At 38.9% G+C, this 17316-nt stretch overlaps 2 protein-coding genes across 2 annotated transcripts; one reads left to right on the top strand and one right to left on the bottom strand.

Moving 5' to 3' along the window:
* Nucleotides 1–917: 917 nt before the first annotated feature.
* LOC122004768 (premnaspirodiene oxygenase-like) lies at nucleotides 918–4583 on the bottom strand (the record flags this gene model as incomplete). The annotated part of the gene is made up of 3 exons (XM_042559604.1): nucleotides 918–1574; nucleotides 1667–2454; nucleotides 4562–4583. Coding segments are annotated over 3 exons (1467 nt in total), but the record flags the coding sequence as incomplete, so codon positions are not given.
* Nucleotides 4584–16589: 12006 nt separating this feature from the next.
* On the top strand, nucleotides 16590–17186 carry LOC122004819 (ethylene-responsive transcription factor ERF020-like). The gene has a single exon (XM_042559644.1). The coding sequence runs from the start codon at nucleotides 16636–16638 to the stop codon at nucleotides 17104–17106; it is 471 nt and encodes a 156-aa protein (XP_042415578.1). The 5' UTR covers nucleotides 16590–16635; the 3' UTR covers nucleotides 17107–17186.
* The last annotated feature ends 130 nt before the right edge of the window (nucleotides 17187–17316 follow it).

The raw sequence follows: 17316 nt of genomic DNA, 5'->3' as shown, positions 1-17316 counted from the left end.
CTTCAAGGACTTCCGAGCTACGTTCGCGCATCATTTCGCTAACAACCGACGCTATCAAAAGACGAGCGTTATCGGATTAGAAACGAGGATTTGGGGAAGGAAGGGATCGATCAGGGATGGGATTGAGGCGTCGGAGGAAAGGATTGAGAGGGAGGAGTTCCCACATGGCGAAAGAGACGAGGAGGTAACGAAGGAAGCTGAAATATTCGATTTCATTCCTTCCTTTTTTTAATTCTATTTTCGTGGGACCCGCTTAAAAGCAACCGGATGAACGTACGACTACAAGTAGATAAAGAACGATACTAATAAAATTAATATAAAAATATTATTAAAAAAACTCAATCGTATTATTCTAATATAATATGGAAATATCTTGTACTAACAAATTAATTTGATTTAGTAAGATGATAATTTGAAATATAAAAAACAAACTAAAAGGTATTATTTAGTGCAAACCATCTCATATTTTTTTTTTTTATATCAATTTACAAGCAATATAATAAAAAAAATTAATTCGGATCCTCTGTCCTGAAATTTCTCTGTCCCCATATCCCACTGTCGATCAGACGATCCAGATTACATCTCAAGATATCATGGCATCTTTAAGATGTGTGCAGTATCCTTGTGATGTGCAAGACATCCTTAAGATGTAATCTGAACCGTCCGATCGACAGTGAGACATGGGGACAAAGAAATTTCGAAACAGAGGATCCGAACTAAAAAAAATACCTTGAATTATTACTTATTTCCAACCTCCATAATAATATAAAAGAAATCTAATTTTAGTAGCACGTTGCACACAATATTTGATATAAAAGAGGAGATCCAACGATTCAAAAGAAGATGAATGCGAACTAAGAGGAGATCAACGAACAAGAGAAATTAGGAAGAAGATAAAGGAGTAGAATTAGACAAAATTATTGCATTAATTCTCTAGGCGGTAAGGGATATCGAAACACCGGCACTAGGCGGAGCTCCTCCTTCCTCACCACGCTCGAGCCGAATAGCTCCTCCATGTTCAGTTCTTCCGGCGGCGACGTCGCCCCTGCTCTTCTCGGTAGCTCCCAGTCGAAGTAGAACAGCATCTGTGCCAACGCCAGATCCACCGTCGCCATCCCGAACGCTATGCCGGGGCATATCCTCCTCCCGGCGCCGAACGGCAAGTACTCCAGGTGGTTCCCTCGGAAGTCAAACGCGGTGCCCTCGAACCTCTCCGGCCGGAACTGCTCGGCGTCGTCGCCCCAGTAGCTCGGGTCCCTCCCCAGCGCCCACGCGTTGATCACCACCCTCGTTCCCGCCGGCAGATCGTAGTCCAGCACCCGACACGTCTCCTTAGCCTCCCTCGGCACGAGGAGAGGCAGAGGCGGGTGCAGTCGCAGGCTCTCTTTGATCACCAGCTTCAGGTAATGGAGCTCGCCGACGACTTCCTCGTTGACGAGACCCCTTGGTCTCCTCCGCATCACTTCTCGCACTTCTGCTTGGGCCTTCGCCATCACCTCGGGGTTCCTCATCAGCTCTGACATTGTCCACTCCACGACTGTCGATGAGGTCTCTGTTCCTCCGGTGAAGATGTCCTAAACATACATGATTTGTTTCCCCCCGCGGAAGATTAGAAATTTCCCCAAAATTTCTTCGAAAGATTGGTTTTTTTGTTGAATTTACTCACCAAAATCACAGCTTTGATGTTGTCGAATGTGATTGGGATCTCCATGGTTCCATCGTCTTTAAGGAGCAACAGAATGTCCAGGAGATCTTTCTCATCGCCTTCGCTCTGGTTCTTTTGGTGCTCTTCGATGGCCGCGTCAAGAATCTCGTCGGCTTTGCGGTGAAGCTTCTTCAGCTTGGAGGCGAGGCCGGAGATCAAGTCCACCAGCTTCAGCGACGGGAAAAGATCGCCGACGCAGAAGCCGGAGGCGAGCATCATGACGTCCTTTATGATGGCAATGAGCGCGTCCTGCTCGGGGCATTTGAAGCCGAAGGAGGCGCGGCAGACGACGTTGTTCGACAGCGTCGTCAGCTCGTGGTTCACGTTCAGCGGCCGGCCATCTTCCGCCGCCTCCGCCGCGACGCGCAGCAGCTTGGCGAGCTCCTCCGCGCGGATGGCGAAGAAGGACTTGACGCGATTGGCGTTGAAGAGCTCGGTGGCGCAGATCTTGCGGATCTGGCGCCAGTAGCCGCCGTAGGGGGCGAAGCCGATGTCTGTGCAGCCGTAGCAGAGGATGGAAGGGGAGAGGAGCTGAGGGCGGTAGGCGAAGTTGAGGTCGTGGGCCTTGGTGATCTGCATTGCGGCCTCAGGGGAGGACGCCACGGCGAGGTCGACTTGGCCGAGGCGGACGAGCATGAGGGGGCCGTGGACGCCGGCGAGGTCGCGCAGGGTGCGGTGGAGGAGGCCTTTGCGGAGGAGGTGGAGGCTACCGATGATGGGGAGCTTCGATGGCCCTGGCGGGAGGCGGCCTGTGCCGGAGTTGCGGAAAAGCTTCCGCAGTCCGGCGATGAAGAAGAAGAAGGTGAGGAGGAGGAGGAGGAGGAGGAAGAGAGGAGTGAGGTGGAGATCCGCCATGGCCGAGAGGCGAGATCAGAGCAGAGCTGTAGGTTGAGTTCGTAAACTGCATTGGAAGTTAATTAAATGGACATTAAATTAAAAAAAAAAAGTTGTGAGGTAAATCATCATCATTTATTAAAGGAGAATGTGATCCATTCATCGATAATAAATACAAGAAGTTGTGATCAATTTATACATAAATATGAATACAAATGCGCTGCCCAGGGAAGGGAATGTTTTGACTTTCAGACATTTGGACAGACTTTTTAAAAATCGAGTCGGTCGTCTTAAAAAAATACAAATTTGTCATTATTTAATGGTAGTGGTAATAATTATTACATCAAAATATTTGGTTATGAAATTCAAAAAACAATCAGAATTCACTTAAAAGTTCCCGATTAATTTAAATGTAAATCTGTTTATTATTTTCCATCTACAATTTAGTTAATTTTCCTAAAATTGTTTATTGAATTTATAACAATTAGTTAATTTATGATCTGAATCTAAACCGTTAAAGTAATTATATACGGAAGAGTAAATTGTCGTCTACCGTTTGATATTAAATTAAATTTTTATAAAGGGAAGTTCGTTGCATTAGCTTGCTACTGGGATTGTCGAGTGTATTTGTGTAATTAATCTCTAAGGTTTTAATATCGGACAAATATGTTCTAAGATTTTAATGTCGGACAAATATGTTTAATATAATTTGATCAAGGGAAGTCCTAGTCGTGGCTAGATAAGGGTGAGAAGTCAACTAAGTGACTAGTCCTAACTGTGGCTAGGTAAGGAAAGTCCTAGTTGCAGCTAGATAAGAAAAATCTCAATAGATCGTGGAAGCCAAGTAGAATGATTCGATAGGTCTGGAGGACCCGATATCGAATCCCTGGTGAACCGATCTAATGCTGAGTCTTGATGAGTGAAGTCAGGTGGAGAAAACCCTAGAAAGAGATAACTCTTGGTGCTGGTGAGTAAAGCCAGATGGAGAAAATCCTAGGAGGAGGTAATCTTAGATAACAAAAAGTCTTGGAGGCGTGCAATTGACCAGACCAGCGGATTTGGTAAATCTAAGTTTAGTATTTTTGCTACTGGCTAATGTAGTATTGCAGGAAAAGTCTTAGCGGATCAGACGATCAGACACTGAGCAGAGAAAGTCCAAACAAGTCTGGAGGACCAAACGTTTGGCATGTAAGTTGAGGTAAACAACTAAAGATGAGTGGCAGTGAGGTCGTGTTCTAGAACAAACCCTAAGTCACTGATCCAACTGAAGAAATCGAGAAGGTCGGGTTTACAGATTGAGATTAAGATAGTTCTACTATCAAATACTACTCATTCATCTTACTATTCATATATTATTGTCCTAACTTTATTTTACAGGGATATTCTGTTTAACTCTGTTTTTCAAGAACCGGTCTGATAGGTCGACCGAACCCAAGGATCAGTCAACTGAACCAGGTTGACTCAAACCAGAGCAGAATAAAACAAAGTCCGGTCAAAGCCCAATCGGTCGACCGAACCTTGATAGTATGGCACTGAGCGTAGATCAAATCAAGTCAAAGCAAAGAAGGAAGTCAGACTTATCGGTCGACCGAACGATCACTTCATTAATGATGAATTAAATGTGAAAATCAGCGAATAGGAAAAATTCACTATTCGATCGACTGAACAAGGTTATCGGTCAACCGAACTATTAATGTAACACCCGAAAATTCTCAAAACTATTTTAGAAATATTTTATGATTTTTCTGGAATTTTAGAATATTTTTATGGAATTTTTAGAATAACGGAAGTAGCAAAAATAAATAGAAAATGAAAATGGCCTAGGCGGGAATTGAACCCGAGACCTATTGGATCCTATGCCTTATGGTGAACGGTAACCAAGTGAACCCAGCAGGGCTGTGCTGAAAGGAAAGGGAAACAATTTTATTTAAGTTGGAGCTGGGCCGGAATTACCACTTAATATAAATAAGCAATTATTAAGTGAGGGTTTTATTTTTAATCGTGATTTCCTTCTCCTCAAACCCTCACCGACGCCACCTCTCCCTCTCCTCCCTCTCTCGGCGCCAACCATAAGCAAGGCTAGGGTTCCGTCCCAAGGGTCCCAAGGGCACCTTCCGGCGACGACTTCGACACGAGGACGCTCCCCTCCGCGAGAGGAACGTGTAGACGCGAGAAGATCGTCGAAAGGATCGTCTCCTCCGGAATTCTAGCGAATAGAGTTGTAAGAAAATTAGCGTACGAGGTAAGAAACCCCTCACCTGCAGTATAAGTAGCTTTCGTATGGTTGTATGTATTGTTTTAGTTGTATGCAGTTTTTAGCAATAGGGTGTGAATTAGCGCACACCAAGCGTTTGATTAAATGCTTAGCTTAGTTAAATGTCATCTTAGGTATTTTAGTAGCTTGGATAAATGCAATAGAAGCACTTTTTACAGTTCATATGGTCTTGCTACAGCTTTTACAGGACTGGGTGTCCAATGGGTGGGCTCCCATTGTCGCATCTAGGTTTAGATAACCTAGTTCTGGGTTTAGACAACCTAGTAAAAGCAAGACAAGCAATAATTAGCTATGTTCAGTATTTTACTTTTCAGTGGCTCTGTACTGGATTAGATATCCATTGGGTTGGACTCCCACAGTCGTCCCTAGGTTCAGACAACCTAGTAACCCTACTAAATTCGGGACTTGCAAACCCGGGTTTAGTTAGGAATGTGCGCATAGCAAGTACAGTCGCCGGGCCCAAACAGTAGCTTGATTATTATTTTAATCTACTTATGAATATAGTTTTCAAACATCACAAATTAGTCATGTGAGTTCAGTTCAGTTTAGCATCAGATTAGTATTTGCTTAGCTCAGCTTTAGTATCAGTTTAGCTTTCTGTTGATATAACATGATCAGTTTCGATTTCCATGTGTTGTATGTCATGCCATGTTTAGCATATTCAGTATGTTCCTTTCAAATAGCATGTTTTCAAAGCATAAATAGCATCGTATGCATGTTTTGTGAGGTAGATGGTTTCTTACTAAGCGAAAGCTTATAGATACTTTCTTTTCCTTATACTGCAGATAAAGGTAAAGGAAAGATGGACTAGCGGAGGCTGGAGGGCAATGCTACGAAGATGTGTGTGGGCAGGAGTTTGGAATGAAGATCTTAGGGACTTAGCAAATTGTTTTAAGCATTAGAACTTTTCGGTGTCTTAGTATTTTGCACTTTAGTATGTTAATGGTCATGAATTAGTTAACCATGCACTCTATTATGCTTAGAACATTTCTTTTATGATGTTAGAACGTTATTTATCACTGGTAGAGTGTTTCCTAGTCATTTTAGAACTTGTAATGTGATTGAGGCACGAAACAGTGCTGAAATCAGAGCTTAACTGTAAAAATCAGAAACCTCAATCGATCGGTGGATCGATTGGGGGTTCCCAATCGATCAGCTGATTGATTGGGCAATCTGTTCCGCGAACAGTAGGCTTCTGGATCGATCCAGCCATTTCTGTCGCGAACAGAGAGCTCTGGGATCGATCAATGGATCGATTGAATAGCCTGGATCGATCAGCCGATCGATCCAAATTATTGTCCTGAGCACAGTAGCGTGCTGGATCGATCACTGGATCGATCCGACATTCCAATCGATCCATGGATCGATTGGGAGGTCTGATAACAGCGGGAAAATGTCTAAGTTCAGTTCCTTGACCATGGGGAAGGTAAAACATGTCATGAATAGTTAGTTTACCTACCTTAGCATGTATGGAACCAAGAAATGTTAACAGTTTAGCAAAATTTTAAATTAGTACAGCTTCCGTATCTAGATTCAATGGTGGTCAGGGAATAGTTTAGCACAGTATAATGTGACGATCGGCCTTACAGTCTAGTTAGTAGAAGGCGGGTCGTTACAATTAAAGATCATAAATGCATGAAAATCGAATCTCAGTAAAGAAGGAAGGCATAGGGTTCAGTTGATCAATATGAAGTTTGGTCGACTGAACTATGGTTATAAAAAGGGAGCTTGAGGTCCGAAGCAGTAACGACATTTTCAATTTACCTCTGTACAAAGTCTGTATTCGTGCTACTGCTCTACAACACATCTTGAAGCAAGCTACTGCTCTGATAAAGTACCGGCAATCCTCATCACTTTTTATTGGTTCAATATATATTTATTTAGCTTGCTTTGTACTTAGTTTCAAGTTAAGATAGTAGGTTGTTACTATCTTACATATTTCATTATATGAATTGCTTCTTTCCAGAGGTTTCGGAACAAAGAACTATAGTGAATTGTCCAACGGTGCTATCAAGGATCGCGAGTCTTGAATTAGAAGTCGACATAGGATCCAAACCAACTAACCACTTGAGTCTCTTGTTTTATATTCCTCTACTGCTTTGATATTTGTTTTATGAGAAAAGAAAAAGTTTTAAGGAGTGATATTCACACACCCCCCTCTCTCCCTATTGATATTTAATAGCATCACCTTAGCATTGCACTATTGTATGGGGCCGGTGAACCCTTACCTAATTTATGGACAAACTTTTGGCTAAGATTAAGTATAATATTTATTCTTATCAATTTAATATCTGATATAAAGAATTAAATTAATTTTTTATAAAAGATAGTATGTTCCCCACATGTGCGTTTATGCATTATATTACACATGCAAACAGAAGTGAAGCCATATATAACTTTGTTGGGTAGTTGCCCCACCTTAATTTTTTATAATCCAATTAAAAATATTAGTCTTGTCTCACTAAAAAAAATAAACGTAGGAACAATTCTTAAAAATTATAATTAATTTTTACAAGTCAATTCTTCTTCCCCAAATCTCTCCCTGCATTGGCTCACCTAATATAAGAGGCCTAGCTCACGTGTTTAATATAAGAGGCCTAGCTCACGCAACACGTATGCACAATCGCGAGTGTGTGCGTGTGTGTATATAGATTGATATGATGCCTACCTTATGTTGTACATTTCGTGTCACGTAAATTTTTTTTCGATTTGATTTTTTTTTTTTTTTGCTTAATATTATATACTATAGCTCATTCTTTAAATTCTAAAGGTAAAATTTGATTCGGATAACGGAGAGTTTAACAAAATAAAAAAAAAAATTGCATTAGGTGGACACGAGGTGTATGACGTAAGATGGACAGTATATCAAAACTATATACGATACAACTAATTAATCTTAAAGATAATTAATATGATCCTATAAGAATTTTTTATTAATAGTCAGAGTAAATCTGAAAATATAAATAGATCATAACGAATGAACAAAAGTAATTTTTTAAAAATTTCTAAGTGTAATAATTTATCCGGATAAATTTTTAAAAATTTGAATTTTCGTACTTAAGAAGTTCGTTCTGTTTTTTACTATCACACCGTAATCTCATAGTTTAACTTAAAGGAGTGGTTTCCTACGTCTTGCAATTATATTTATTAATTGTAGATAGCAATTAATTAATTCCAACAACATTAACTAATCATTCTATTTCTAATTGAAAAATAAATAATAATTATAAAAAAATATTTTTAAAATTAAATTTAATGTGTAGCGTGCATCGCATGGGATTCTCTCTTCTTTGATTAAGTAGGTTTGACCGATTTATTTAGTCTAAATAGATTAGACTAGTGGATCACAGATTTAGATCTAAATCTAGATCCACACAAGCAGTGGACACGTGAAATTGAAAATAATTATCAGAATCATCAAAAACCAATTATTTACTTTTAAAAAGTCAAAACATCATTTTTTTTAATGTGTGTTTCATCTTTAAATATTTTTATTTCAGTATTATTATAGTATTATAATAACTATAATATGTTAAAAAATATATATATCTTTTATATGTGGTGAAGGCCTTTTAGAAGGATAAGAACTTTGACTTTGTGTATAAGGCCAAAGCAGGAAGGTGATGGACAAATAGAACAATAATAAAAGAAATTATTATTTTTCATAATAGTCATCGTGATATTTAAAAATTTATTGAGTTAGACTGAATATAAGGGGATTTGGTTGAGAGGAACGAGGTAGAGAATAAGAATAGTAATTATTGATTATTATTATTAATATTTGGATTATATAAGAATGAGAATATAAATAAAGAAATAAATTTTTATAATTAGGTAATAACTTATTTATATATATATTTTTCTCAATTAGTTATTACTCTATTTTTAACAATAAAAAATTTCCTTATTTTAAAAATATCCTTAACCTAATACTAATTTTACCCCTTAATACCAAATATTCTCGTGCCCCCTTCATCCGCACCCCTCCGTTCCCCATCTTCTCCATCAACCAGTGAAGTGGAAGCTGGTCGGAGTAGCTCCGGTGAAGGAAATCCAACGTCTAAGTCAAGTACACCATGCTACTACATTCGGTAGCAACAACCGTCACTTGCAAGTTGCTCCCAAACAGTTGCGCCGTCTCTTGCTCCTTATCTCCCACTGCCACTTCCCCATGTTGGTCCCTTTGACGACTGACTAAAGGGGTTGAATAACCTACACAACAAAAACACAAAAATACCTTTCTCGACTTTATAGTTTAACAATAATCAACACTTGCATAAAAAAAAAAAAAGAAACTAAAAAGAAAGAGGCACAACGGGGTTTACTTGGTTACAACCGAGGAGATTATTAATCCAAAAAAATTAAAAGCACACTAAACTCTCGTTCAAGCAGAGAAACCTCTTTACAACAATTAAAGCACTAGATCAGAAAGCTAAACGAAAGAGAGATGATTACAAGTGTTCTGTCTAAACTTCTGAGACCAGAACTGTATTTATAGACCTGGTCGGGGTACTTGGAAGAGTTCTAGTTGCCTGGGGGATAAACTTTTATTCCCGTAGTGTCTCATCGCGTTCCGGATAAAAATCTGCTCCAGGCGGCCTGATTCGAAAAGTCAACATTCTGTTGACTTTTTGTCCCAGTCTTCCGCTCCGGTTCCGCTCGCATTGGTTTGCGTCTTCCACTCCGGCTCCGCTCACTTGGGTGATTTCGGCCATCCGGAATAGGGCTTACGCGAACCCTTTTTCCGGCCTTCGAGCAATCTTCCACTCCGGCTTCTTGCCCCTTGGAAATGTCGCATGCCTCCTTCTCGTCCGCAAACGTATTCTTCCGCAACACCTAATCCTTCAGATGCACCGAGCCCATCGGCTCTCTCCCGTGCTACCATTCTCGCTAGCTGCGTCTTTCGCTCGACTTCCTATGCTCCTAAGTTCTTACACACTTAGACATAAAGGTCAAATACCAATAGAACCTAACTTTACTTGGTTGATCACATCAAAATTACTACGAGATACTTACAATCTCTCTCTTTTTTATGTGAGCAAACCCCGAGTTCAGTTAGGGTAAAAGCACAAAAAATAACAGTTATAAAATAAGATTTTTGCAAGTATAAAAATTAAGAATTGTACCACCCACCCTAGACTTAATTTTTACTACTCCCCCTTTTGATCACATTAAAAATGGGATACATTAAAAAAATTCTACTTAATAACAATAAAAAGTCTAAGGGATAATTAAAAAAATATTAAAGTTTAAGGTTGAAAAAAAATTAACATATTTAAGGCAGAGAAAAAAAAAATTTCATATAAAGTTTAAATTATAGTTAAAAAAATAAAAAAAAACAACATTTAGGAAATTTTAATATTTGAAAATTTTCTTACAGTTAAGTGATAAATTTTTTAGAAAAATTAACTTTTAAATAATTTCTAACAAAATTTTTGACAAACAATTGAAAGTATTTCTATTACAACTAATTACTTAACAGTTAGTCAATTAAATATTTATTTCAATAATTAGTTTTCAAGTTGAGGTGAGGCACTAGATCTTCTTGGATATTAGAGCAACAACAATTTTCTAGACGAAACCTTTTAAAGAAATTAAATATTTAACTTTTTGTCTGAAAGCCAAAGAAAATAATTAATCTAAATATGATTTTGGAACCCAAAATAGGTTCCTTCCTACATGATAAATCAGAAATTTCTTAGGAATGTATTTTTATGATATTTTATTAATTTGACCCTTTGGTATTTAAAATATCAGTTAAAACTATTATATCTCCTAATATTTTGATTATTTGAGCATGCACAATTTTTCAAATATTCTATTTCTGTTTTCAATTTGTCATTTTCTATTTTTACTTTGTCGAAGTCTTCTAATCGACAAGAACCAGCTAAGGTTAATTTTAATTCCTTATTTTCTTTTTCTAACTTACAGTAATTTTTCGATAATATTTTTATAAACTGAAATAACTTGTTAGGAGAAAAAGATCGTACCTGACTTACATTGTCGATCCCATAATCTGAAGCTCCCCCTAAAGTGTTGCTTTCTTCCTATGTCGCTCCCCCTTCAGATGCTCTTAATGCTCATTTCGGACGAGCTTACTTCGACTTCGTTTTCTTGGTGACTTGCCACTAACACAAGTCCGGCGAGGGCTTTTATCTCCGATTCTAATGGCGTTTCGTCCCACGTCACTTTTAAATTATACTTGGTCTGGGTTGGCTTCTTATTCTTCTCCTTGTTCTTATTCTTCAGTTTAAGACAGTTGTCCTTCATGTGTCTTTCTTCATTGCAGTAATATCATCCTATCTTTATTTTCGTTGTAGTACCCTGTACTTGATTAAATTTCTTAGTTTTAAATAACTTTTTAAATTTTCTTACCATCAGTGTTATTTCGTTATCATCGAGAGAAGATTCTGAGTCTCGTTCGTCCATTTTTGCCTTTAAAGCAATTTGTGCTTTGGCTCCTTCAGATCTGCACATCTTGTTTCATGGACTTCAAATATTGAAAATAATTCTTCTAAAGTACTTGATTCTAGATCTTTAGATATATATTAAGTATCTACTAATAATGCTCATTTAGTAGTCCTAGGAAATGCATTCAGCGCGTACCTTAGTGAATCTTGACTGCTTACTTTTTCTCAGAGATTCGTGTGTCCGGTGATGAGTTCCTTCATTCTTGAGTAAAGATGTCCAACAATTTCCCCTTCTTCTAATTTGATGTTGCTGATCTAGTTCCTAAGCAGATATCGTCTCGCGAATTTCGCCTCAGATGTCCTTTCGTGTAGTTCTAGGAATTTCTCCTAGAGCTCCTTTGATGACTCGTAGGCTCCGATCCGATTGACTTCTTGTGATGGTAAAACGCTTAGCAGATGGAACTCTGCTTTATCATTTGCCACAAAGTCGGCATGCTCCTTCTTCGTCCATTGGTATTCTTCTTTATCCTTAGGTGTTATAAAACCAAATTTCATTATTAAAAGCAAATCGAAATCTGTTTTAAAGAATATCTCCATCCTTTTCTTCCAGCTCACGAATTCCCCCTTGAACTTTGGTGGGTAGATGCTTGGTTCGACCATCTCGTGTACTTCGTTCGACGGTTAGTCCTCCTGAAGTTGTTGGGCTATGATTCCACTTATTGGTCCCTTTGGCGACCGGCTAAAGGGGGTGAATAGCCTGCACAACAAAAATACAAAAATACCTTTCTCGACTTTATACTTTAACAATAATCAACACTTGCATAAAATAAATAAAAAACTAAAAAGGAAGAGTCACAATGGGGTATACTACTTGGTAACAACCGGGGAGGTTGTTAATCTAAAAAAGTTAAAAGTATACTAAACTCTCCTTTAGGCGGAGAAGTCTCTTTACAGCAATGAAAGCACTATATCAGAAAGCTAAACGAAAGAGAAATGATTACCAGTGTTTTGTCTAAGCTTCTGAGACCAGGGTTGTATTTATAGTTCTGGTCGGGGCACCTAGAAGGGTTCCAGGTGCCTGGGGGATAAACTTTTATCCCCTTCGTACTACGTCGCGTTCCGGATAAAAATCTGCTCTGGGCGCTCGGATGGATTTCTGGCACCCCAATTCAGAAAGTCAACATTCTGTTGACTTTCTGTCCCGGTCTTCCGCTCCGGTTTTGCTCGTATTGGTCCGGGTCTTCCACTCCGACTCCGCTCGCTTGGGTGATTTTGGCCATTCGGAATAGGACTCACTCGAACCCATGTTCCGGCCTTCGAGCAATCTTTCGCTTCGGCTTCTCGTCCGTCGAAAATGTTGCGCGCCTCCTTCTCGTCCACCAGCGTACTCTTCCGCCACACCTCATCCTTTGGATGCACCGAGTCTGTTTGCTATCTCCCGCGTCGTCCTTCTCGCTAACTACATCTTTTGCTCGATTTCCTGTGCTCCTAAGTTCCTGCACACTTACACACAAAGGTTAAATACAACAGAACCTAACTTTACTTGGTTGATCACATTTAAACTACTACAAGGTACTTACACCCCATCCTCCCAGTCAGAGAACTCATCCAAATGATGCAAAATGGATGACGATAACCTAGAGAATTGGACGTCATCATATCTCCCAGGGCCATCTAGTTAAAGGTCCTCCAGCCAAACTATAGCTTTCGCCTATTAAATGTAAACTGTTGCTCAACAACCACCCCGACTCGTCTACCCGTCCCCGATCGATGAATAACAGACTCACAGCTTAATGGACGAAGTCGTCATCCCACCAGCTCACAGTAATCTGGTGGAGGAAGCAGAAGCAATCCAGCTTTAAAGAATAAAAAGGGGAAAGAAAAGTAAAAATGCTAAAATTATCGATAAAAAAATCTTATATTATAATTATTTTTCAAGTCAAAACAAGTAAAATCTTATATTGCGGTTATTTAAAATGAAAAAAACTCATATTATTTTTTTTTAATTCAGTAACTAATAAGGATGAAATTAGAAATTTATTTGATTCTCATTACTAACATTGATTTAAACTAAACACTGATACTACAATCCTGATTGTCATCCTTATTGATCCTATAATCAAACTCATGTCCCCGGGATATGATCCCACGGGCCATATTAGGACATGCAGGTTGTCACCCAAACACCCATGGTTCGAACCCTAGCTTTAGCGTATTTGCAGGAATTTTCCCTCCAAATGGAGGGTGCAATCAAAGGAGGCTGGATTTCTGGGTTAACCATTGTGTACACTTCTCGATTTACCTTGATGACCGATGAAAAACATTAGTAGGATTGAACCGATCACTCCAAAAATAATCAATGAGACTAATTGAGATTTTTATTTTTTTTATTATAATTAAATTCATTATCATTCTGATTTACAAATTCCAACAAAACACCCCCTAAATTTTCTTTCACACTTTTTTTTTATTTTTTTATTTTTTTATTTTTCGAAGTGGGCCGGCCCGTCCACTTCGAGGTTAGTTTGGCCAGGATACCTGAATTTAACATAAAATAAAATAAATCCAGGATGGAGCTCACAGATGACTTCCTCGAAATCCCTAGGGTTCATTCCCCTGCATCGCCTCTGGCACTTCCACCCTGCGCCTTCGCCGTCACGTTAGGGTTCCTGATGAGCTCCGGCGTCGTCCATTCCATGATCGCCGACGTTGGCTTCGTCCTACGGTGAAGATGCCCTAATCCCTAAATCAGATTCGGTTGGAAACTTTCCCCAAAATCGCAGCTTTGATGCTGCCGAATGTGATCGAGATTTCTAGGGTTCCGTTCTCTTTGAGATCGAGTAGAACATCGAGTAGGTCCTCTTCGGCTTGATTAGGGCGCTTTGATGGTTCATCGCTCGACGCAGCTTACCGACCTATTCCGCGCTTGGGTCATAGTGGGAGGAGGCAACGTCGAAGCGGATGTAGCGGAGGATGGAAGCGGCTCGGCGACAGTAGGTCGGCGTCGCGCGAGGATACGACGGCGAGGTCGGGAGGCGGGCGCCATCGGAGTAGAAAAAAACTTCATTTTGCGTCGATGAGAATGAAGAAAACGTGGAGAAGATTTTTTTTTTCCCTTTTAAAAATAATATATATTTTCCTTTAATTGTACAATAATATTTTTAGTCATTTTTGGTATAAAAATATCAATGATCAATTATAGTTTTGATCTGCCTGGTCATCTAGAGTATCCATATAAATTTTCTTATTACTATATCTAAAATTTAAGATAAATGATTCATTTTATTAAATTTAGATAATTATTTTGCAGTACACACTACATCAACTATCTTAAAATTTATATCATCCTTAATTTTTTATTATTTTCTTCTCTTTCTATTATTTTTTTTATTATATTTATGGAATGAATGAAATGAGAGAGATTGAAAAGATTGAGTGAAGGAGAGAGATTAAAAAGAAATATTTTTTTTTTTTTAAGATAGAAGTTTCATTCCTTAAATTTAGAGAATCATTATTCATCAAATATAAATTTAAGGAATAAATTTGGGTAGCTGATGCAAAGGTTTTTTAACTAGCTTATCCAAAATTTAAGATAAAATCTTTGGATACAGTAACATATGTGGATGCTCTATAATTCGCATTTCGAATAGACATAGATTGAGCATCTATAGGATAACTTCCATCTTGAGAGCTAATTGTTGGTTTTGTCCAATATCCGTGATGTCTCCTTATTTGTAATTCATTACACAAATCAATTGGTTCCGTCAAATTAGCTATATGTTGTGTTGTGTCAATTATTTCCACAAAAGGTGGTGGCAAAAAGGAGATTCATTAGCTCGCTATTTAGTACGAATGGGTAAAATGAGGAAATCCATAAAAATAATTCAACAGACCTTAGAAGGAATTCATGATGGACCCTATGAAAATTTAGAAATCCGACGTTTTGGTAGAGCTAAAAATTCCAAATGGAATGATTTTGAATATAGATTTATGAGTAAAAAACCTTCATCCAATGTTGAATTGTCGAAACAAGAACTTTACGTAAGAGTAGAAACCCCAAAGGGAGAATTAGGAATTTATTTGATAGGAGACAATCACCCCGCTTCGTGAATTTGCAAAATTCTTCCTCAACTAAGAATGAAATTGACTGATATCGGTGATTGATAAGTAAAAGTTATTTGCAAAGATTTTTTCCTTTCAACTGGACGTGCAGTCATGAGCCATCTAATGCAAGTCCTTTTTAATTTATCTTGACCGTAGTAAACTTTTGTAACATTAAATTGATCGCGTTCTTTGGTTCATTCTTTTTTTTTTTTTAATTATACAAGTAAAAGCTCCTTCTATCCTCTAGTTATTTAGATAGATATAAGTTAAACTCATAATTTACTTTTCTTCACTTAACTTGAGATCGACTACGAGGACAAATGTGATGATCGTAATCACTTTTTGCTATAATTTTAAGTGATTAATAAGACATTTAAGCTATGAATTCAAATTGAAACATACTATATAAATTTTCTTTTAATGAGACGATAAATTTTTTAAAAATAGCCATTGAATGGGTATCTCCGGGCACTTCCCAATTTATATTTGCGACCAGTGAAAAATTTTGAGCCGAATCTATCACCTTTAAAATTAACCGGATATCAAGATTATCAAAAATATATATATATAAATAAATAAATAAATAAACATGATATTTCACCTTCACTTTAACGGGAGTTTATTGTATCAACTAAAGTGTATTAAATACGTTCCATACTCTTGCCCTTCCTCAATACTAATTCGACTCGCGTCAAATCAAATTGAGTAATGAAAACGCCTACACGAAGAGTTTTGAGTCGAACTTGTGCTCAAATCAAAACATTCGACTCAACATTAGTGTTAAGGTTCAACGAACTTTTAAAAGATAAACACAAATCAAGAAATAATAAATCAATTAAATTCGACCCTTATCGTTAAAATATATATTTTTAAAAAATAATTAATAATTAATAATAAAACTAAAAGTGCCGACATGTTGTCGCACTCTAATCAACGGTCAATTCGAAATGTGATTATCCTTCCGTTTGACCCCATAGGTCAACTCAACAGATTTGACTTTCTCCGTACGACGCGGCAAAACATGCATCTTATTTCAAAATCTTCCTTTTTAACCTCTCCTTTTATAATAATAGTTGACCACCGAATGCATTTGACTCACGAGGTCTGACATTGAAAATATTGACTTTCGTTGCTAGTCTAAGGTGCCAAAAGCCACAAAACACAGTTAGATTCTGGTCAATCTCCCGTTAGTTATAAAATGTCAGCCACCGGAGTTGACATTTTAAATGTCAACCGTCCCCTTTCTGGTATAAAACACTCCCCTCCAATTTTTTTTTTCAGCGAGGCAGCTGGAAAAAGCTGATTCGATGAGCAACGCTGCCGCCGGCCACCTCGACGAGAAGAGTTACAAGGGCGTGCGCCGCCGGAAATGGGGCAAGTGGGTGTCGGAGATCCGTGTGCCGGGGACAGGCGACCGCCTGTGGCTCGGCTCGTACACGACGCCGGAAGCCGCAGCAGTGGCGCACGACACCGCACTCTTCTTCTTCCGAGGGCCGAGCTCCTCCCTCCTCGGCCGCCGCCTCAACTTCCCCGACCAAATCGCCCAGCACACTTGGGCGCCCCTGTCGCCGCTGTCGGTGCAGCGAGCCGCGTCCAACCGCGGGATGATGGTCGACGCGCAGTTGGCCGTCGGAGTCCCGCAGCAGTCGCGGTCGCCAGAGAGCGACGAAAGAGATGACCGGCGTCGGCAAAGGACGAGCTTGGGAGAGGCGGCCACCAGCGAGGAGGCTGCGATGCTCGAAGAGTTAAACGTCGATGACATGGAGATATGGGAATAATTAAATCTTGATTAGCCACTTTATTATCTATTAGCCTAAGTAATTAGGCATAATTGCCATGTAATTAGCCTATTTTATATCCGGCATGGAATGGAAGTAGTGATGGCGAATGAGTCGAGCCATTTCGATTCGACAAACTAACACAGTGCTCGTTTTGTTAGACCTGAGCTCGATAAAGATCATACTCAAAGCAAGTTTTGATTGAAATTA

The sequence above is a fragment of the Zingiber officinale genome, chromosome 7B (assembly GCF_018446385.1).
Source record: "Zingiber officinale cultivar Zhangliang chromosome 7B, Zo_v1.1, whole genome shotgun sequence".
Taxonomy (NCBI): domain Eukaryota; kingdom Viridiplantae; phylum Streptophyta; class Magnoliopsida; order Zingiberales; family Zingiberaceae; genus Zingiber; species Zingiber officinale.
This window is presented reverse-complemented; position numbering and strand designations above follow the sequence as displayed.